The 22,210-nt window shown below is 38.6% G+C and overlaps 1 protein-coding gene across 2 annotated transcripts; it reads right to left on the bottom strand.

Moving 5' to 3' along the window:
- Positions 1-2,115: 2,115 nt before the first annotated feature.
- ABHD18 (abhydrolase domain containing 18) lies at positions 2,116-22,095 on the bottom strand. Of its 2 annotated transcripts, XM_063415444.1 has the most exons (14): positions 21,966-22,095; positions 19,845-19,994; positions 18,951-19,059; positions 16,243-16,327; positions 15,622-15,722; positions 13,844-13,922; positions 13,668-13,752; positions 13,152-13,179; positions 11,180-11,318; positions 9,349-9,438; positions 8,974-9,075; positions 7,711-8,089; positions 5,535-5,697; positions 2,116-4,867 (listed from the first exon to the last, which is right to left on the bottom strand). In XM_063415444.1, exons 3-14 carry the CDS (start codon positions 19,040-19,042, stop codon positions 4,816-4,818), a joined length of 1,395 nt encoding a protein of 464 aa, XP_063271514.1. In that variant the 5' UTR covers positions 19,043-19,059; positions 19,845-19,994; positions 21,966-22,095; the 3' UTR covers positions 2,116-4,815. The 2 variants fall into 2 exon arrangements, with proteins under 2 accessions (XP_063271514.1, XP_063271513.1); XM_063415443.1 differs by lacking the exons at positions 13,152-13,179; positions 13,668-13,752; positions 13,844-13,922; ... (3 more) ...; positions 19,845-19,994; positions 21,966-22,095 and adding an exon at positions 11,725-13,132.
- Positions 22,096-22,210: the final 115 nt, after the last annotated feature.

Here is a 22,210-nt window from a genome sequence, read left to right as displayed (position 1 = left end):
CTATGCTCTAATGAGATCATGTAGATCTCATTAGAGATCACCCCTTCACCAGAAAAAAAAAAATCCACCACAAATCAACCAAAAACTCAACAAATTCCCACCACAGCTGGCACTTCAGGCACTGAAACCTTTTTAGGATTATTCTGGAACTGTGTGTGCAGTAGTAGCAGATCAGACCACCTGGTGGAAGTCCAAGCCTACCTCAAAGCAAACCCCAGGTGCCTGCTGCCTTGTTCAAGATATTGGGAAATAAATGACCTGCTGTGGTAAAGGCTTGAGATTAAAACATCTGCTACAATTGTTATGTGACAAGGAGCAAACCACATATATGTGTTAATGCACATTCCTGTAATTGCAGATTTCAGCTCCAAACATTAGAGAAATTTTCTTAAATAGAGAAAAATATCATTCCTGCTGCTAAACATTTTTTGTACTGAAAGTGAAACGTGTTTTCTTTTAAAATTTATCTCAAGAAAGACTACAAAAGGTAGAATTATTAAAATGACATAGCAAATCTTCAAACCCTTAGAGGCATTTTTCTTGGATACCCAGAAATTCGATTTTTTGGATGCCATTCATTTACTAATCAAGAATGTGCTGATTGCACACATTCCTGAAAAAAGGAGAATCAGTCACACTAAAACAATTTCCATTTCTTTTATCTGGTCTCCCAGACTCAGATGTTAAGCAGAGGTTAGGGTGATATGAAAATAAAGAGGCCCTACCTATGTCATAGGTAAGAGGGGGATTAACCTCTTGTTTCCTCTTTTTCCCATACAAGTATTAGAAGATAAGGAAGCAGAGGAGCAGGCCAGCTGGGACTTCAGGAATCCTACAGTGCAGGAACCTAAACAGAGCAGGAAAAAGGCAGGAAACTAATTAAGAGCTAATTATATGGGGGAAAAAAAAGCACTGAAGTTGATCAGTTACGTGGCACTTGAGAATTTTTGTCCATATTTGCTTTGCTCACTCTGTGGGATGGAGCTTCCTGCAGACTTTGTTGGATGGACAGGGACTGAAGAGGATACAAAAAGCTTTTTACAGTTGCTAGGACCCATCCTTCACATTTTGCCCACTTGTATCATCCTCCTTGTTACTTTCTAGCAGTGCGAGTCAGACTTGCTTGGCAAAACTCCTTCCTTGGGGAACACAGTATTTAAAATGTTTGGAAAAGAGGCTGATTCACACCAAATGAAACCAAGAGAATAACAATTCTTATTTATGTTGTAATGCTCATGTTTTATCTTGTGTGGAAGCATCCAAGCCTACCAAGGAACACTGTAAATTCCAGGATTGCATGGAATGGCAGCATTTTACTCATGTAGGGTAAAAATTCAGGAGGAATGACATGGTTACAGAGCACCCCAAAGCTCCTTTCCATACCGTGTAACTTATCATTGCTGCCAAGCTGGCAGAGAACCTGACAGCCTGAGATAAAGAAACTTCCCTGCCCAACCAACAGCAATTCAGATCAACATTAAAAAAAAAAGAACCAAAAAACAATAAGGAGAAATTAACAAAAATACCTGCCTCAAAGTGTTAGCAGCTGTCAAGCAAAATAGTATTCCAAGGATCCAAGGATTTTCACTTTTCTACTCTTTAGAGAGTATCTCCATTACAGGCATTTGACATTCCAGTAAGAAGTAAAAAAAAAAAGCAGCAAGACTCCATTCCTTCATATAGTGTTTCCTTTCTGCAGACTTTCCGGAGTAATAAAACACAAGTGATCTATCCTTGCTTTAAAAAAAAAAAAAAATCCTGAGTGGTTCCTTTTGAGTTGTTTGGGGGGTTTTATTTGCCTTGGGGAAAAATTAGAAAACGCTCCATCTGACAATTATTAGATGCCTCCTGCACAGGCAAGTGTAAAACTGGAATCACAGTGGTATCTTAATTAGCTGATACAAGCTTGTTTTCTTTACTGGGTTTCTAGGCATGTAGAAAAACATCAAAGCAGCACCAGTGTTTGTTGTGTGGAGCTTTTATCGTGTCCTGTAGATTACCTGCTCTCCTCGTGCTACAGCTCTGGTAGGAACAGAAGGGATTACAGGATGACAGTGGGATGCATTTTGAACACCTGTTAACAAGAAAGGAAAAAAAAAACCCTTTGCACCTAAATGTTTTTAGGGCTTTTATTGAAAAAATTTAAAACCAAAAAATTACCAAGGCCAGTTTTACAATAAATTTAAGACATACAGAATGGTTTACTTGCTACATGGAAGAAACCTTATTACAATATTTCTCTCATGCAACTCCTGGATTAAAACCACATTCTCATTTAACATCAAAATGGATTATTTATACTTTTTTAGGATTTAACCTGAAAATATGATTTAAAAAGTCAATTTTACAAGGGTTAAAAACACGTACGCAAGAAGATTCCCCCTTCACAGACCAGCTCCCTATGTCTGATAACTGGCAGAAATAGACCACTGAGCTCATTTTTCCTTTTTTTGTTGTTCTAACCTGAGAAATTCCTTAAATAATGCTTACTGGGCTTTCACATTTGGCAACACGACTTCAGCTACAGAGCAAAGTGTGAGTCCTTATTCTTGTCAGAAACCAGTCTTTCACTGCTTGTCCCAAAAGACACCCTCAGAACCAGGAGTACCATTTGTCCCAAAAGACACTGTCACAGCAGGAGTGGCATTAGCCTAAAGCTCCTCCTGTGCCCTTTTGGTAAGTCAAACCTTGTTAGTAATACCATCAGGACAGTAACCTCAGGATGCAGAGTTCCCATCAGTTGTGTAATTCCCAGTATTGTGCGCTTTGAAAATATTTACTTTGGCATGTTATACTTTGTAGCATAGTTGATTTTTTTTGTGCTTACTCCTGGCCTTTACAAAATCTGTCTTTTCTCTCTTGCATTTATTCAAGCCCTTTCCCTTGCCACCAGTTATCTCCCTTTCTCATAGCTGCAACAGAAGCAGGACACAAAGCACACAATTGCATTTAAAATGTGAGAGCTACAAAAGCTGCTGAACAGCAGACAGTGCTCTGGTAAAGCACTCTTAATTAATGAATATGCTTGTAAACCCTGTGAATCTTTTAGTACACTAGTCAAGATTTAAATTTGTAAACTTACTAATATTTAATTTCAAATACTCCAAATATTTGGTGTTTAAATGTGCTGGTCTCTTCACACTTGCTCCTCATATACAAAACAAATACTGTCCAAAGAAATGATATGAAACCACTTGAAAGAAGCAATTTAACTCCCAACAGATTAGAACCTCTTCTGATATTCAGTAAATTTGTACGTTACATCATTTGGGTTATTCAAAATTGTTGCTCTTCAGTTTTATCTGAATACGCCTGACTTTCAAATGAGCCATGATTTCTTCACAGTTATTAGTGCTGTCTACGTGACTAAAATTCAAGAGAATATTTAAGCTGAGCTTTGTTTGCTCCCTACTCTGCCTACTGAAAACCTTTACAGTAACCACGGAGATCGAAAGTGCTTGACTGGGAAGGTGCAGATGTCACACATCCTGAGAAATAGACAGAATTTTCTGTTTGTTTCAGAGTTATCATGGTCGTGACTGTACTAAATACTGAAGAGTTTTGGTTTTCAACTTCACTGCAAGTAGCTTTTAAAAGAATGTTATAGGAGATTACCACAAAAAAAAAAGTGGAGAAATACCCACACAGTTAGTACATGACAACCTTTTATTCTACTGTAATTTGTTGGCATTTTTGATCCCAGTAGAGGAAACAACAGACTTTGGATTTTCTTAAATGTGTTCAAAATCCAAGCTTCTTTATTTTCCATCCAATTAAAGAAGACAAGGGTTGAAAAATAAGGAACAAACCTAACTGTTTCAATAACCTTTAGTCTCACGTATCTTTTAAATTATACAGTGCAAGTGTATTTTGCATTTCAGTGCTGAGTGCACTTCAGAAAGGACATCTGTTGAAGTATTTCCAACAGGTCTTTATAGCACCATATAATCTGCTGTCAGTTTAACTGCTTAGAATCAGCCAGTGCTTAGAAAGTAGAGTGATGATATTTCTATTTCATCTATCATTCCAGAAAAAGAAAAGAAATCTGTAAGCTTATGTTATGCAACTGAATTAATGTAAACAATTAATTACCAGACACTTGATTTTCACCTATTCCAGTTTTGTGAACCTGGTTGATGAACTGCTACATGATCCTTCTGCAATGGCACGGTTTAATTCAGTGGCAGGAAAACTTCACCGATGTAATGAATGAAAACGTCTTTCTCTCACTTTTCCTCCAATTGTCAAAGTCTCTCTTTGCAAGATGTGGTGCTGAGCCTTCTGTCAAGGCTCACTTTCAGTTCATAACTGGAGAGAAAGGCAGTGACAAACACAAGAGGCTGAGTGCTGGCCAAGCCACGGTACAACACAGTAGGAACAGCAAGGCCATGAGGAAGCAAGAGGTAACTGAGGTATCTGAAACAAACCAAAGCTACACTGAACACAAGAGAGCAGCTTAGCCCCCACTGCACATTTGACATTCTTCCAATACTTGATTGGTCTGTTTTCTACTGACACACGATTCCAAATTTATTCAGAATTGAAGCAACACACAGTCTGATTAGGCATGAAGTACATGAACCATTCATGCACTGACAGATGCTGCTGTTGTTTTCTCACAGGTAACGCTGGAGCAGCTGTGTCAGAATGGCACTGGGTTGAAATGAGAGCAATGCTGGTACTTTACCACTTCTGGTAATTGTTACCTACAACAGTCAGTGACCATCTGCTCAACACTACGAGAGGCTTGTTTTCCAAACATGAGTTCCAGTAAGCTGAATTACAAATGAGATCAGTCTGAATGCATTAGAAAGATCACATGGTGTATTTCTGGAGGAAGCGGTCAAATGCGTCGTAAATCGCTTGTCTGAAACAAGGAAAAGAGAAGAGAATTTGTATAATTTGGGAAAGGACAGATACAAGTGGCAGCTTTCCATATATTTACAAATACATCTACAAAGCTATCATCACAATTCCAAAACAGTATTCAACACAAATGTGGTATCAGGTGGTATTTTCCCCTTCCTTTATTTCTGGGATCTCTCACTTCAATCTAGTAATATATTTATGTTTCAGGAATGAGTGGAATTATTTTCTAACTTTAATGCAAGTTGCAAGGAAATGTAGTTGGATAAGGAGTTTTCTACTCAAACACAGCAGAGACGTGCGTAGCTTGAAATTTTTGAGCAACTATCATAAAAGTAAGGCTGAAGTTTTAAATAGCAGTAAACTACTGGTCAGCATACATTGACCTGATACAGTGATATTCTTTTTGTTGTTGCTTAGACTTAACCTAAATGGTGTGCATAATCTTCCTAATTCCTTGCTTTTAATTTTAAAATTAAGAGCACAAGTACTTAACTTTTTTAAAACTACAGAATTGCATTCATAAAACTGATTTACATAACTGTCTTTAGAGAATCAACTCCGAATATTACTACAGCATGAATTTATGAAAGTACTACTTATTCACAGTCAAGCTTTCATTTTGATTAAATCTAAAATTGAATTTTAAACTTTTCTGTTCACCTCACCTGAAGAGTCCTTGTTTGAAGAGGTAGGCACTGACATGACCTCCATCCAGATACCTGATTTCACAGCCGGGCCAGATCTCCTGGAGGCTGCGCACGCCGGCGCGGGGAATGTACGCATCCTCCTTGGCTTGTACTACTATGATTAAACTTGGGTCAACCGGAACTAAAGGAAAACAAAGCAAAACTGAATTTGTCTGTGGTCAGAAACAGAAACACAACAGCTGAGATTTCTGTCACCAAAATGCTATTTTCACAAAAAATTAAAATATTCGAAGCTTTAATAAAATTACATGTTCCAAAGTCTCCAGCAGAATTTATCTGGTTTTTGATGTTACAGCAGTGAAGCCTTCAGTGGAAAAACAAACTAACTTTTACCCTTCCCACCCCTAGAGCAGAAATTCCTTAAAGACTTGTGAAGTTGACAGGAGAATTCTGTTTCCTCTTATCAACAAAACTCTATAGCGTTCATGTCAGTTCTTTGAGATCCCTTTTTATTGGCAAAAACAACTATGAAATTCAACAGAGTAGAAGTTTCATATTTTTTTTCCTCTCAAGGAGGAAAAAAGACAACTTTTCATACAAGAGGTCAGAAAGAATAGCCTATGTTCACTTTCTTTTCTGTTTCCTACATGGTTTACTTGCAACATAAAAATCCCAACATATTGTTATACATATTTATTACTCATAACCAGAACTGCACCAATCAGATTACTAGCAGGAATAACACCAGTATGATGTTGAGAAAAATAGCACCAAAATTATGTTGAACACAGAACATTTCTCCCTTCAACAAGAAAATATGTGATACGTTAAAGGGTGACCAGCCAAGATGTCTGGCAGTGGAGTGCCACAAATAATTTAAACCCTTCTTTCTTTCTTACTAAATGATATCTAGAGAATATGCAACACTAAGATAAATTCAGCTCTTCCATTCAATTTTCCATGAAATCTGAGCATTAGGCAGATTTTCTGAAGCTCCCATCTGGCCTCACTCCAAGGATACCCTGGCAGGGGATGCAAAATCTCCCAGAGAATGTCGAGACCTGGGAGAGTATGGACACAATGGACTCCATCTCTTTGACAAGTGCCTCAGGATCACAGATCCCTTTAAGTTCCAAGAGAGGTCAGTGCTTAGCTAAGTGATACCTGGGTAAGTCTAGATAAACAAGAAAGTCTGTACATAGAATAAAACTTGCAGGGCTTTTTCTGTTTACTGAAATAACTTTAAAAGCTTTAAGGAAAGCACTTCACTGGTGCTCATCACAAAACATCTCTGGCTAGCAGTGAAAGAATCTACACTAGTGTAGATTCCTTTTATAGTGTATTTCCTTTTATTTAACATTTATTTAAATTTAAACACTTGTAGCAATGGAGTACTGAATGCTGGAATTAAGAAATGATGTGGCACGGGGGCTCAGTATCAAGAAAGCTTTGACACTAAAAGACAACTCTGAAGTCAGAGCACGTTGTAGGAGGTGCCTTCAGCAGGTTCATGCACAGCCAAACCACGAGCTGCCACAAAAGGAATTCTGAGCCCTTTAAGGCGGCTCTAGGGAGCGATCACTTGTTTGTGCTGCTGGAGAGGGTTTGTCCCGAACGCCGAGGAACGCTGCACTGCAGCTCCCCCTACATGCTATGCTCTTCTGGGAAACGTGTTCACAGCCTGCACCAGCCCAGAAGGACCCCAGAATGGTTTTACTGGCAACAGTAAAAGCTGTTCAAGCTTGGTGCTCAGCTAGGCAGGCTGCTTTCTATCTGAAGTCAGTGTGAGATTTCTGCTTTAAAAACCTTATTAGCAGATTAATTAACATTAAGTTGACCTAGGTATTAACATCACACAGGTGTTTTCTTCCATTAGATAATACAAATTTGCACTCATATCTGAAACCCTAACTCATCTCTGAAAAAAGCCACAGCAAGGCAGAGGAGAAAAATGCACAAAGATACTGAGAGGTAAATTTTTAATTAACTTTGTCATTAGTTGGCCATCAAGAAGGAACAGAAAAACAATTAGGAAATGGAGTAGTATACAGACACTACAGAATAATGCTCACAGTATTTCCATATTTCAGCAAAGGGGCCAGCAGATTTACACTTGGAGAATGAAGAAAATACCTTTCCCTCCACTGTATTTTATTCAGCTTTCCAAAGTGCATGTTGAAACAGAGATACATACCTGGGAAGTTAGCCACGTGGGTACATTCATCCATTACCCCCTTCATGAACATTAAGGATTCTCTCTGTAAAGTGTCACTCCTTCTCCTTGTATTTATCCTGTGTCCTTGTGGGCTGGTTAAGTTTTTATTGCTGCTGCTACTGGTGGAAAAGGTTTGATTTATGCACTGCATTTTAGGAGCATCTTGCATGAAGAGTCTTTCTGAAGAGGCACTTAGAGCACTTCTGTTTGTGGCAAAGCTGTGAAGAGATTCCTTGGATACAGTGTCATGCAAGGACTCAAAGCTGAATATTCTGGAAGTCACATCCATGTTGGCCAGACTGTCCACACTGTCAGGGAAGTTCTTCACAAAGTCTTGTCCCATCTTGAAAGAATCCGTCTAAACAAAGACAACAATTAAGGGTTTCTCCCTTCAACCAGTTGGTTAATTTTATTTTTAAGATGAACTCATAATAATAATAATAAAAAAATTAAAAAGACAGTACCAGCACTACTCACTTCTATTTTCAGCTTGCAGGTCATTCAACTAAATCCTGATCATCATAACATCTTGATAATTTCATTCTACCTTTCTGTCAATTTAAAGAAATGAAGGAGGTACTTACAAATACAGAAGCCTGTGATTCTTTCTATAGTAAACTCTGAATTTGTAATTACAGTCATCTAAGCTTAAATGACCTAATTATAATAATAATAGTAACAGAAAAATGAACATATGTGACCAGGCCTAATGTTATGTTTAGGACTGAAGAACTGACAGTCTCTAAATACTGGGGAGATCACAAGCTGAACATCTTGAAAAATCTTTCCTCTTTTCATTTTGTCTCTTCATTAGTGTTGCTGGAATGTATTTGACTGAAAAATGGCAAGCACTTAAGTAACAACTATCTGCACCCCAGCTCCTCTTCTCCTGCTGTGAGGTATTAGAAAAAGAACTATCACAAAGGAAAGAATCTGGGGGGGGGAAAAGGCATTTATCACAATTTTGATTGAATACATTTTATGTTGTAGATTACACTAAGTGTGATCAAAAGGAAAACTTGTAGCAAGGACTACACTTTAAACTCATTATACAACCAAAATATTAATTTTGTTTCTCAGTTTTTTCTTCAAAGACTAAATTTATCAAAGCATAAAGAAAAAACATGCCAGTATGTTCTAACTAACAATTGTCTACTTTTAGTAGAAGTAAAAAGAAGTTGCATTATTTGCTAGATTTGCACATGTAAATATTAGCAGGTAAGTAAAATAAACCAGACTTACTCCACAATATTCAAGCATTTGAATGATTTCTTCTTCATACACAGTTTGTGTAAAATACTGTTTCTCCAGCTCTCTCCAGTTCACTGCCTTACTCAGCACACCCTGAGATGATGAACAAAAGCATTCAGTACACAAGTAAAACCCGTTCTAAAATAATGATACACGAGGGAAATGGACCTGTTCCTCTCCTGATTTTTTCAGTGGAATTCTGTTCCCAGCCAGCCTCAGAATTATTCCAATCAAAACACAAGCACAGATTATAACACAGGACATGGAATCCCACCTCCCTTGGGGCCAGCCCAAATCTTTTAATTTACATTTCTGATCATAATCTAATATATTAACAAAAAATGTATTTTGTAATTTGTTAATTACCGTAGTGAAGACTGCAGAGGCTGTTGACCAGGAAAGACAAGGAATCAATGGCAATGGTTTAGGCCAGTTTGTCACTGCCAGTGAAGCCATCTAGAATCAAAGTTACTTGTTACACATTTTTATATTGAATTCACAAGATGGTAAAAAGAATTCTCTCATCTTCAGTTTCTTTGTTTACATGGTATTTATGAAATATGTGGTGCCAAAGAGTTAAGGACTGTGGCAGCTGGATATACTTTCATCTATTTACAAGTTACTGTCTCGTCTCCAGTGATTTTTTTAAAAATAAACATTGCTCTGGAAAGGACTCATCTCAAGGCTGAATGGGATTTGGTTATAAGAATTTCCAATGGAATATTTACTAAATAGTCCAATAATTACAATTACAATTCAATAATTTTATTTGTAATCCATTGATTATCATTATAATTATAAAAACTAACACAAGCTCTTAGTTATTTAAAGTCATTATAAAAAAACTTCTATAAAGCTTTCCACCAAGCTCTTGCAAGTTTATTTCAAGGCAAAACAAAGGCAACCTATGAGAACGACTATTTAAAATTCCATACTTTCAAAATCTGTACACAGGAAACAAAACTTGAAGAAGTAATTCAACATGTTAAACACACTCTTTTTCTGTCCTTTAAGTTTGAATTATTACTTTTGCATCAGTTCTCAAACTACATTTTTGTGACTATTCTGTTTATCCCAGAAAAAGCCAGAGCAAGTAAATTCCATGTATAGAAGTTCCCTATATGATATGTCCTTGACAAGTTTATTTTATTAATATGAAACACCTCATGCCTGTTCTAGATGTTCTAATGAGTGGAGTTACGCAACTGAACTATAATTCTATTCTAATTATTTTTATTAATACAGTTACAAGAACATCACACATCTATGTTCTGATTCTCTCCAGTAGTAGAAGTCTCTCCCCTTTAGTAGAACTGAATCAATGCTTACAACCTTCCATTGTAAAACACATTGTGTAGAGGATCAACATCAAATATCCCTTATTTCACAGAAGTTTCTGATTCAGCAGGGTGATGTTGATGTAAACCAAAGATGCTCTGTGCATTTACGACATTTACAGTAATAAAACTGTGCTTCAGGGGAATATTTTCCTTTTGGGAAACACTACCATTACCACCATTATTTACTGAGCCCCTATCAAACAGAGAAAGGGACATTGTTTCAATAAGCTTTGCACTTGTGTCTCACAGGGCTGTGCTAATCTGCAGAGACACAAGCAGTAACACTTTAACTGTGTGTTAGCCTTTCAAGCACCTTAGTGACACACTGCTGGTTTGGTTTGGGCACGCACAGTGTCACACAGAAAATGTTATCCACCTCACCACAGAAATCTCTGATCAGTACCTATCATCACTGACACCAGGAGTCACCTCAATTACAACATGCCCACAAACAGGGGGTATTGCACACAATGCATTAAAACACAAAGGTTTAAGCAAGAAGAAAGGAGGAAAAGAGGGAGAATTAGCAATCGATCAGCGCAGACTTTTTTTCAGCAAACATTTCTGCCCCCCACCCTTGTGGAAAAAAAACAATTATGTGAGAAGTTTACATTCTTATTAAGCCTGCTGGGAGATGGCTGACAAAGGGCTCTATGATTTGTCAGTACATATTAAGGATTATACTAATTCAGCACCACAGAACATGAGAATTGCCAACAATTTGTTTCTCATGACTCCAAGTGTTTATTTTAAAGCACTTCTGAGATCAACACTGTAAAACAAATTATTTTCGTATGCTACATGATCAAATGAGAAGTTAAAACAAAAATTACTGAACAGGAGATATGAAAGCTTACATGTCCTCCCATGGATATTCCAGTCATCCCTAGGGGTCCATAGCCTTCTCTCTCTAGCCAGTGCAAAAGAGCTGCCGATTCTAGAATTAGAGCTCCTCCCATCACAAACAGGTCCGAGACATTTTTTAAACATGACCGTCTTTTCTCCCCAGAAAAGGAAAATAGAGGGTTTATTTTCTAAGATTAGACTCTGACAGTTCTTATCACTCTATACATACTTTTATAAACAGCTTCATCACAATCCCAGAGAATTTTGGAGTTGAGCTCCTGTTGATTAACAGGAGGAAAAAGCAAGCCCAGATTTTCTGGCACTTGTAATCTTACATCCAAATGAGGACTAAAAATAGGCACCTGCCTATGCTTTTAATGTAATATCACTGACAGCTTGGTCTTTTGGAAACGATTACCTACATTAGCATCTCATTAGTAGCAACATTCTGTCCTGTGAAGTTGTAACAGATATTTTAGAAATAGAATCAAAGCGATACAGTCCTAGGCATACACTAGCTCGTTTGCAGAAACAAGTATATTTTTTTCTTATTTACCTGTTTTACATCATTGAAAAATTGCACACAACATTTGAAGAGCAATCAGTATGTCAGCTTTGGAAGCACTCATCAGTGTCACTGTAAGACTGAAACTGTAAAGTGGGAAGTTTGTCACAGTATTGAGAAATTCAGGCACTGTACTACAAAGCACTAAAACACAGAAGACATACAAAAAAAATAGAAATCTATTTGGCTGAGCCATCAGAGGGACTCTAAAAATAACAGACCTCTAATCTGGGGAGGGGGACTGAGTATTTCCAGTACCACACCAGGTTACAAAGGGCTCCTGGCCTCTCCTGCCAGCATGCCACTGTCACATTTGTGACACTCTGAAGCACAAGGACAAAGCTCACTGTGAAGTTACACAGAAATGGACATTGTTGCTGCAGAGCAGCATTTACAGCCTAATGTAATCCTTTCCTACAGCTTCACGAAATTCCTCAGCCTCTGCAGCTCCTGTATTTACTGAACACTGTCCCCTGTTTCACTGGTGCTGTGTAACTACTGGAGAGTGACAATCACCTGTTCGGGTATTAGACTGAGGACCCCCCACCTTGAAACGCTCCTGACTCACTGGACAACTGAGAACAGAGTAATTTAATTTATTTTTCTGCATCAGATTACTCATAAGTGGAAATTAACCTACCAATGGATGTACTCCAGCACAGCTTTCTTCTGTCACTTTCCTACAATCTTATAAAAAACACCTTCTCTGTGTCTTCTAGTCATGTTAAATGTCTAAGTTAGGAATAAAAAGCATTAAAACACCAACTCATATTTGGACTTGCAGAAATATTGGGAGACTAAAATCTTTGCCTCAAACACATATCCTGTTGAATTCTGATAATATGTCTGTGATTTGGAAAATATAAAAAGTAAAAAACCAAGACTGCCTAACTAGGCTTCCAAATTCCAATTTAAGGAACTGACTGAAGAAACAAATCTTGTAAAATACTGAATATTGCAGAGCGTCCTGACTAAATCAACACGAGATTTATTCATATGCCTGTACATCCTTAAAAGATCTTGAAAAGGTAAAATCCTAGCAATCATAATAGAAATACGCTATCTGAGCAATGATTATTGAGAGCTGACTGAAATGTAACAGCAACACTTGTACACACAGTTGTGAGTCAGGAAAATAAAATGGCCCTGCCTTGTACTCACACAAGGTGTTTGCATCCCACTCCATACTGCAAGTTCATCTTGTGCAAACTTCCCTGCTCCCTGAGATCTCCTAACACAACACCCAAAGCAGTTTAGCCAAGAGCAGACAATTTCACACTGGCAGGTTACAAGTGGTTTTTGAAAGGGTTTTTTCTTAACAAGCTATCAAAGTTCAGACAACTTTTGGCTCGAAAAAGAAAAAAAGAGAAGCGGTATTTTAAAAATACAGTACCCATAAATGTAACAGGAATACTTACACTTGATCCTTAGGTTTTCTACAGCCATGTAAAAGACTTTAGTTAAAGAAAGTAAAAAAGGCTTTATCAAAATTGGTCATTAAAAAAATAGATAAAATAAATAATATGCATAAATAGCATGAATTAATTGAAAATTGGAATTTAAATTCTCAGTGTTTAACTGTCACTAAATTAAATTCAATCTATTTCAATGATGCAGTTTGCAACATGTTACTGTTGTCAGGTAGGGAAAAAGTGTAAGCTGAGCTCCTATTTAATGAAACAGAATAATAATATTCCACAAGATAGAACAAAACTTAATTGTTTTTTAAAAAACCCACCCAAAACTGAAGTGGTAACAGCAAGCTTCTCAGAAGTTATCTGAGGTACCACAGAATTGTGTGTCACATAATGGTCATCATTTCTTTGCTTCTACCCACTGGGTACCAAAAAGTTGGTATTTTATGAGTGTGGTAACTCTTCCACCTTCCAGAGAGGGCATTAGGAATAACTCCAGTGTTTTCCACAAAAGGATATAGTAAGGATTTTCTAGCAGCAGGGAAGCCATACAGGCTTCTTTGATCATTGGCCGCGCCATTAATGTGCGTCTCCTCCAGAAGTGCTAAGGACAAGGTGTACAAACAACATAGGTAAGACCAAATGTGATGAGTGAGTTTCTCAATAACAATCAGTTTTACATTTTACACACTCACATGGTCTCCAGTGCCTGCTAAATGAATGCACACAGGTCTGTGCTTGCCATTCCATCTTCTGGGTATGATGAACTGAAATCTGTAAGACATGAACACCTATTTTAGCAGAGTATGAATATCTATTAACGAGCTGCATCAAGAGAAATTAATTTTAAAAAAACCAAAACCAAAACCAAAACAACATAAGTATTTGTAACCCACACAGGCAAACTGCCAGCAATTCAGCAACATCATTTTTCATGAACACATTCAGCAAACAAAGAATCTGAAAGTAGGACAGAAGAAAGGCCAAACAAGAAAAGGAGCCAAGATGAAAGATCATGTTCCTAAAAAAGACTACTACCTCATCATCACAATTTAAACTTTGCAGAGTGGAGAAATGCAACTTCAGATAAAGAGCAGCCTAAACAAGCATGTCCAGCTCTCCTAGGCATCATTGCTATTTTTCTCCTGAAGGCACAACAGCTGAAATTGAAGATTAAGATGAGCAATAAATTAAAAAAAATCAAAACCCCAACATACAAACCATGAAATTATTCTATACACCCAGTATCAATCAATCAATGTCTTCTTCTGCTACTTATTTACAGTCTAAATTACTGAAGAAAAAATCCCTTCTGAGCCACCACTATTTTCTCCACAAGATGGAGCACTGTTACCTACAAGAGTGTCACACTTCAGGAAATACATTCACACCATCTCGAGGGAAATTTTTATAGCTTTTCAAAACTGTAACAATTGTCATAACTTGGCTACAAAGCACAAGAGAACATAGATAAGGAAACAATGAGCAGATTGTAATTTCCAGTATGGCACTAATTAGCTTGAGAACATTAACAGTTTCTTTCTCTAACCAGTACAGAGGTGGAACAGAACTGATTTCTGGATTATCAACCTTTTCCTCACATTCCTTAATGTTACATGCTTAACATATAAAAACACCAACCAGTATTACTGACTAAATTTACAACATCACCATCAACTTGAGCTGGCAAGCTTTTATGTTTATGTGATTAAACAAACCAAATCTGGGGAAAAAGAATTCATCATTACAGTTCAGCTCAAAACTAAAAGCAAACAGAAATCATGCTCCCTTTGCAAACCCACTCCTCATCTGCAAAGAGGGGTTACTGTGAAACCAGCACTGCTAGGGAGCCTCCAGCTTTCTGTGAGAATACTTGTTTTGTTTTGTGTGTGTGTGCATGCTTTTGTTTTTAATTATTTTGGTTTTGTTTGGGGCTTTTTGTTGCTGTTGAGTTTTTGTTTTGTTTTGGTTGTTTGTTTGGTTTTTGGTTTTTGTTTTATTTTGTTTGCCAAGTAAGAAAAGAACCAGATTCTCTGGCTACAATAAAATAAGCTTACTACTTTATCACACACACAGAGTTTTGGTATTAAATGGAAATAGAAAGCTCCTTCAAATAAAATATAATATGCTTTGATATAAAAAGCTTCTCCTGCTACATATAAAACGATAACTACTATTCTTCATTTCCAGCATCCCTCTCATTTGGAAAAAAACAAAGAATTCAAAAAACTCAGGGTATTCCACAGCTTTGTGCAATATGATTTCTAAACTAAAAAAACAACAAAACCAAAAAACCACCAAACCAAAAAAGTAATACTTTGCTAGCAGATTTTTTTTAAAACATAGGTTGCACTATCACATGAATAAGATTTTACAGATTGTTTGCATTACAATCAATTACACAATAAAACTACGTACAGACCAATATTTCTCTGCAGCAGTAATTTCAGAAATACCTCTTGGTTTTTCTTACCTTGCCACAAGAGATTCGACTGGCAGGATACCTGGGACACAATGGGCTAAGGGGGAAATGAAGTGCCCCTCAAGGATTTTACAGTCTGATTGCCCCTCAACCTGCAGAAAGGACAATAGCAATAAAGATTATGGCAGTCTTTAACTTGCTCTGAAAGCAAATCTCTTAAAGTAGAATTTGTTATAGGACAAAAAATTTGCTTAAAAAAACCCCAAAGCTGAGGCCTGCTCCTAAAAACAGGGATACATGTTATCAACAGGGTCAAATCAAGTTTTTTTCAACTTTGCTTTTATTAAATAACCTTTTCCAGGAACAAAAAAAAAAAAAAAGGCATAATGCTGTCCCATTTTAAATACATTCAGTAACACAGTCTAGGTTTTGAACACTTTTTGAGTTTTAACATTTGACATCTCACTGCCCAATTATTGCACTACCAGGAAAAAAAGAAAAAATCAGTGCCTGTACAGGCACTGCTTTAGTCTCTATTTCATCCCATTCTCTTCTACTAGCCTATAAAAATAGCCTGCTGTTAAATATCAAGTTATTTCACCTTTATATAGCCTTAGGAAAATAAATGTAGTTAAATCACATCATATCACATCATCTCTTGCTTTTAAATACCTTGTCAATGAACACTGGGTAATCTCTCGAAACCAGCGTCTGGCATTTCTCCCTGTTGCCAATAATCTTTCTGAATTCAAATATTCTGTTGAAAGGAAACAAGTAGAGAAGATTCAACTTTTAATCTAAAAAAAAGGAGAGACATATTTATATAAAATTTCAGGAGCTAAAGTAAGCCACAAACAAATACCAGTTAAGAAACCAGCTTTGCATTTACAGATTAATGAGGCTACCATAGAGTAGGTAGCTACCAAAGGATGCTTTTAATTTAAAAAAAAGTCTCAGGTACCTTGCTGGGGAACAGAAAGCTAAGAGGAAAATCTGGTTGTTTTCTTCTGCTACTTAAATGGGCTGCAGAGCCACACATAAATGAGAAAGGAGAAAAGCATAAGTGAGAAAAAAAAAAACCCTCTTCTCAGAGGTGTATAGTGAGAGGACGAGATTACTGAAGGACATGAACACTGAAGAGGCAACAGTGGGGTGCTGCAGTGTAAGAAACCCCTCCTGGAACAAAGTGAAAAATTGCTTTCACAGTTAAGCAAGTTATGGAAAAATAGCCCAGAAAAATTATAAATGATCTTTATCCTCAAGGGATGAAGTACCTTCTAAGTGAATGAAGTGCCCAGTGACTTGAAATGAAGTCAGCTGTGTTTTGAACAGGGATCTTGACTTGAGGCCCTCAAATTGGCCCCTTCAACCTTAAATGCTCTATAACTTGCTCATTCCTATGCTCGTAAATACACACTTTACCTGACAAGCTAGAACAGTTTTGAGTGAAAAGTACAGAGGAATGACCTGTTCACCTCCCCAACACCACAGAAAACCCAAAGAAAGAAAAAAATGCAGTTTACCACCACATAAAAAATAGCTCTATTTTATAACCTTTGCTTTTCTTATAGAAAACAGCAAGTGCATTAAGTATTTCTGAGAAAGTAAGGGTCAAGATGTGAGATGCGAGTGTGGAGGGTAAGCTAAACAGAGATGTTTAGTTTAACTATAGATTTTCTAATACTGCATTTATTATTTTTTCTAAAGTTAGGTGGATACTGTTGGCTAAATCTTGCCTCTGCTGAAGAATTTTAACCCTTGCTCATGAGTTGGGGACAAAGAAGATATTAGCATTCATCACATCAAGGGCGTGCACACGAAATTTCAGATTAGGCAGAGTAGTCTGTCAGTCAATCTTGGATAATGCCTGAAGTATAAATATTTTAATAACTTAATAATGGAGCTTCACAGTGATGAGCTAACAAACAAAAATCAAACCCCTCCTCCCACGAACCAGTGTGAGGAGGCAGAAGGAGGTATTCTTCCTTCTTCATCCAGGTGAAGCCAGGCTGGGGAACAGCTCATCTTCATCCCAGTCAGGAGCACCACAGGGAACAAAACTTTCTTCCCCTCTGCAGACCAGCAAGCTTGCCTCCTGCTTCCCCCACCACTTTTGATCAGGTGGGAGAGGGTTTTTCCCCTGACTGAAGAAGGAGGAGCTGTAGCTATCAGTTATCACCAGCAGCACTCCCTCACTGCCCTTTGGTGAGGCTGTGATCACCCTGCAGAGCCCAGGCAAGCCCTGCACTGGTGAGCAGCAGCAGCAGCAGCCAGAGGCTCCCTGTACAGACACCCCTTGGACTGGGGGGATGGAGAGGGGACACTGAAACTCCCCTGTACCTCACAAGAACCCAAAGGTCTTTAAAGAGAGGGATTTGATAACATTAAATATCCCATTTTGGATACACACACGGGATATGTTACACACAGATACATGGATACACACAGAAATGCTGCAATCAAAACAAACCCCACTGGTTCTGGTTATTCCAGCCAAAGCAAACATTCTCATTTTGCAGGAAACCCTACTACTCAAGAGAAAAAATCAACTGAAGACAGACAAAGTAATCCAAGTGCCATTTCCAGATCAATCCTTCACGTGGACGTAAAAAAACCCAACAACCAAACTTCCATGAAACTCCACTGCTATCCAGTGCACAAAATTTTATTTCAGTAGTTTTCAAAGTTTTCTTTATTGATTTCCATATACATAAGAGTGAACTTATTAAATGCAGGTTTACCCTCTCCTATTTAAATACTGCACAGTGCAGAATATATATACTGTCACTTCATTTTTATACTTAAGGAATACAAATGCTCAACTTCCAGGTGTTCATCTCAACAGTAACTAATAAAAATAATCAAATGCTTAAAAATTAAGAGGTACTTCCATTTTTTCTTATTTCAAGACATCTAAAAAGAAAGAGTTTACTACTTTGAGGTGTGAGAGAAACTTCTGATTAAATCTTACACTTTTAAAACTAATTAACAAGTTACAGAAAGATAGCAAGAGCCACTTTAATGTTAAACAGAAACAACTCTTCTGCAGAAATTCATCAAGTTTTGTTTTGGAAGAAAACACTTCCAGAAATGCTGTTTGAAGTATGTCATCAGATAAATGTAAGTAAAAATATAGTTGGACACAAAGACATTCTCTCAAGAAGAGCCTCTTTGAATAGAACAAAAATTGCAAATCCTTTAAAGACTTTTTTTAAATCCAGTTACTCCCTTGGTATAGAAACCTGATTTCTTGAACAGAGCCAACTAAAACACTTTTGGTATTTTAAATACAGAATAGCAATTAGTGTTGCTACTTCAAGGGTTGGTTTTTTTCCTTTAATGTAATGTATCATTTATGCTGTTACTTTTTAACCAGTCACCTTTTCAGATCCTCTGGCTTTCCCCATCCTCTGATGAAAAGCTTAGTGAGGAAAAGCTTTCGGTACAGGACATCTAATTTACTCACACCCATTAGCAGCACGATGTCATCTAGGGAAAAAGCAGAGGTGAAAACAAGGCAGTTAAAGTCTACAGGAGTGGCAGATTCATTGATTGTAACACAAGGTGGTTTCTTATTCTGCTTTCTGCATTAAGGAAAAGCCAGCTAATGTATTCCAAGTTAACCTGACTATTTAGGTCAACTCTTTTCATTTTGAACACAATATAAAGGCAGTTGATACAACAGGCAGGAATTTAAAATGCTAATTAAAACCAGATATTCATTACACCACTGATGACAAGCCAGCTGAAGAGGCTCATCAGGACTACATCACAACTACATCTTCAACCAGTCCTAACTGTACTTTACTTGAAGTGATTAAACAGAGATTAGCACTGATCTCTGTCCTCTCAACAGAGCTACGATGGCAAAACTCTTCTGTCAGTGTGGGCTGTCATAACCACACCTCAGAATGGAAGCTTGAAACAACGCTTGGCTTTACATCACTGGAAGACTTCATCTTCTTAATGGAGAGAAAGTAGGAGGGAAAGGATGTAGTTCCAGTCACTGCTGCAGAGAAAGCTTATTTTTGTAATCTTGCTTTCACTGGTGCGTTAAACACACATTTTAATCCTCATTTTATCCATTCCTTTCCAATTCTGCTATTTCTTATGGTTTTCAACACGATGCTCCTCCCACTCCTTTCTGGGAAGAAATCACACCCTCAAAATCCTTGCCAGGATCATTTCTCTTTCCACAAATACACCAGATCAAATACAGCTAAATCTAATGAGATTTTAGGCAAGCTGAGTATTATTTGCAAAGCAATACTTACTGAAGTGAACAGGGAGCCACTGCTGAGCTCTTCCAATGAGGAAGAAAAAAAAAATCCAAACACTACTAAAAAGGAGAATTTAAATCTGGTTTCTTGGTCAGTGGAATACAGGTTACTCAAGTAAAAATAGACTCCAGGATCTGTGTACACCTAAGAAAACAACAGATTTAATAATTAAACACTTGGATAATAAGTTCACTTCAGGTATTTCCAGATCCCTCTATACTAAATGTACTCAAATAATCTCATCACACTCCAAAATAGTGTGATTTGACTTATGGGGTCTCTGATTTTTTTTTCATCCTTATGCACTTATTCTGCCACACACCAATATTTTAAAAATAAACTTGTTTGACTATAACAAGTCAAAATTGTGGGCAGATTAACAAAAACACCCTTCCGCACTTGTAGAAAGACAATATTTAATAATCAATATACAGAAAAAAAGGAGAACTCTTTAAGACCTAGAATAAATGACTATCAAAACAGAAATTGCAGCCACTTAAATTTTAGAACAAGCATGCTAGAAAGCCACAACGGCTCTAGGATGGTTCAATCATTACAGGGTAAAAATAAATACACAAAATGAACCGAAAGTCATAGTGCAGACGCTTTGTTTTAAAAACATGAAGATGTAGATTTTGCTTTGAGTCTAAAGTCTGGCCTGACAAGCTCTCTGCTGCACCAAGGGAGTGCCAAAACAACTTTCTAGGCAAGTACATTATATTTAAATGTAATATTGATTGAGGCAAAAGCATTGTCTCATCCTCTCTTCTGCTTCATTGACGGAATGGAGACTCTGAAGTAACTCAGGGTATTTCAATTAATCAGAACCAAGATAAAAGCACTACTGGAAAGAGTAGAGGAAACACTAAATCAAATCTAAAAAATATTCTTAATATGTGAAGTATGCTGCATAGAACTTCTCAGAAATATCATTGAGATAAAAAATTTGGGAGGATGGCCCCTACTGCATCTCTGTAACAAAAGGGCAGGACATGCTTCAGTCACTGCCCATCCACGCCTACATGGCAAGACAGTTACAAACACTTCTACTGCAAGGAAAGGCAAATCCAGCAGCTGGGAGCTAAAGTTTTATAACTTCACATTAACAGGAGTATTTCAGCAGCAAGGATTTGAAATGGGTGAAAGAATCAGGACAGGCAGTTTCAGAATGGAACTCGACTTCCTCCCCTTGACAGCACACACGCCACAGCCCGATCCCAGTGAGCCAGGTCAGCTGGAGGCAGTGACCTGATAACGATGCTGAGGAGGCAGGATCGGAGTTATGAATCCTGAATGAATATATCGGTAACAAGCTTTACATAACAGGATCTGTGAATGGAAACTGCAGTGGATACAAAAGCACACTAAGAAACATAGGAATAGACACATCAATTCATCCAAATCCAACATATAAAAGGTCAGCTGTTGCTTTCTACCCCTGCAAACAGCTCCAGTTACAAGAAAAACACCCCTGGAAAGTACACGAGGACCTCACTCAAGGCCCATTGTAGTTCCTATTCTATACATGGATGTGAGCAGCCAACCTGAAAAAAACACGGAGGCTCTGTTTGAGAAGGCGGAGTTATCTACTTCCCTACCTTCCCTCTCTATTTAAAAAAAAACCTCTCTTGCAATTAACGCCAGGTCCTTCCCTCATAGAACAAATGACTGCTTAAAAATCAAAGAAATCACAAAGAAGTCATGTCAAGGCAGACAGGAGCCCCACTAAACGGGATGGACACACAGGAGCCAGCGGATAAACAACGGGGCCTAAAGCAGGGTTGCGAGCAGCTCCCTGCGAGCCTGACCCGAGCACTCGCAGGGGGCAGGTGCGACCCCTGATCCCAAATCTCTGCCATTCCCCCCTCCAAGCCCGCCCGGGCGGGGCCGGCGCTGCCCCAGCGTCCCCGGGCAGGGGCGGCGGGAGGCAGGACACGGCCACCTCGGCTCCTCCGCCCCCCTCAGCTTCCCCCGGGGCGGGAAATGCCGTGAGGGGGAGCCGCTCCGACAGCTCCTGCCCTCAGCGGGAGCCGCTCCGGCACCGCCACCGCCGCTCCCCGGGCGGGCGGCACGGCCACCCCCCGCCCCGGCCCGCGAAGGTCACCCGCTGCTCACCCAAAGCGCTGCCGGTGCTGAGGCACCACATGGGAGGGCGGGAGCGGGAAGCGGAGGAAGAAGAGGAGGAGGAGGAGGAAGGGAGGGCGAAGGGCGGGACAGGACGGGGCAGGAGGGGACGGGACGGGACGCGCCTCACGCGCGCGGGCCTGGCGAGCGCGCGTGCGCGCGCTGGGCACTCGGGCGCGGGGCGGGCGCGCGCGGGAGCGGCCGGCCCCGCCCCGCCCCGCCGCGCGCGTGCCCCG

This window comes from Prinia subflava, chromosome 18, assembly GCF_021018805.1.
Source record: "Prinia subflava isolate CZ2003 ecotype Zambia chromosome 18, Cam_Psub_1.2, whole genome shotgun sequence".
NCBI lineage: Eukaryota > Metazoa > Chordata > Aves > Passeriformes > Cisticolidae > Prinia > Prinia subflava.
This window is presented reverse-complemented; position numbering and strand designations above follow the sequence as displayed.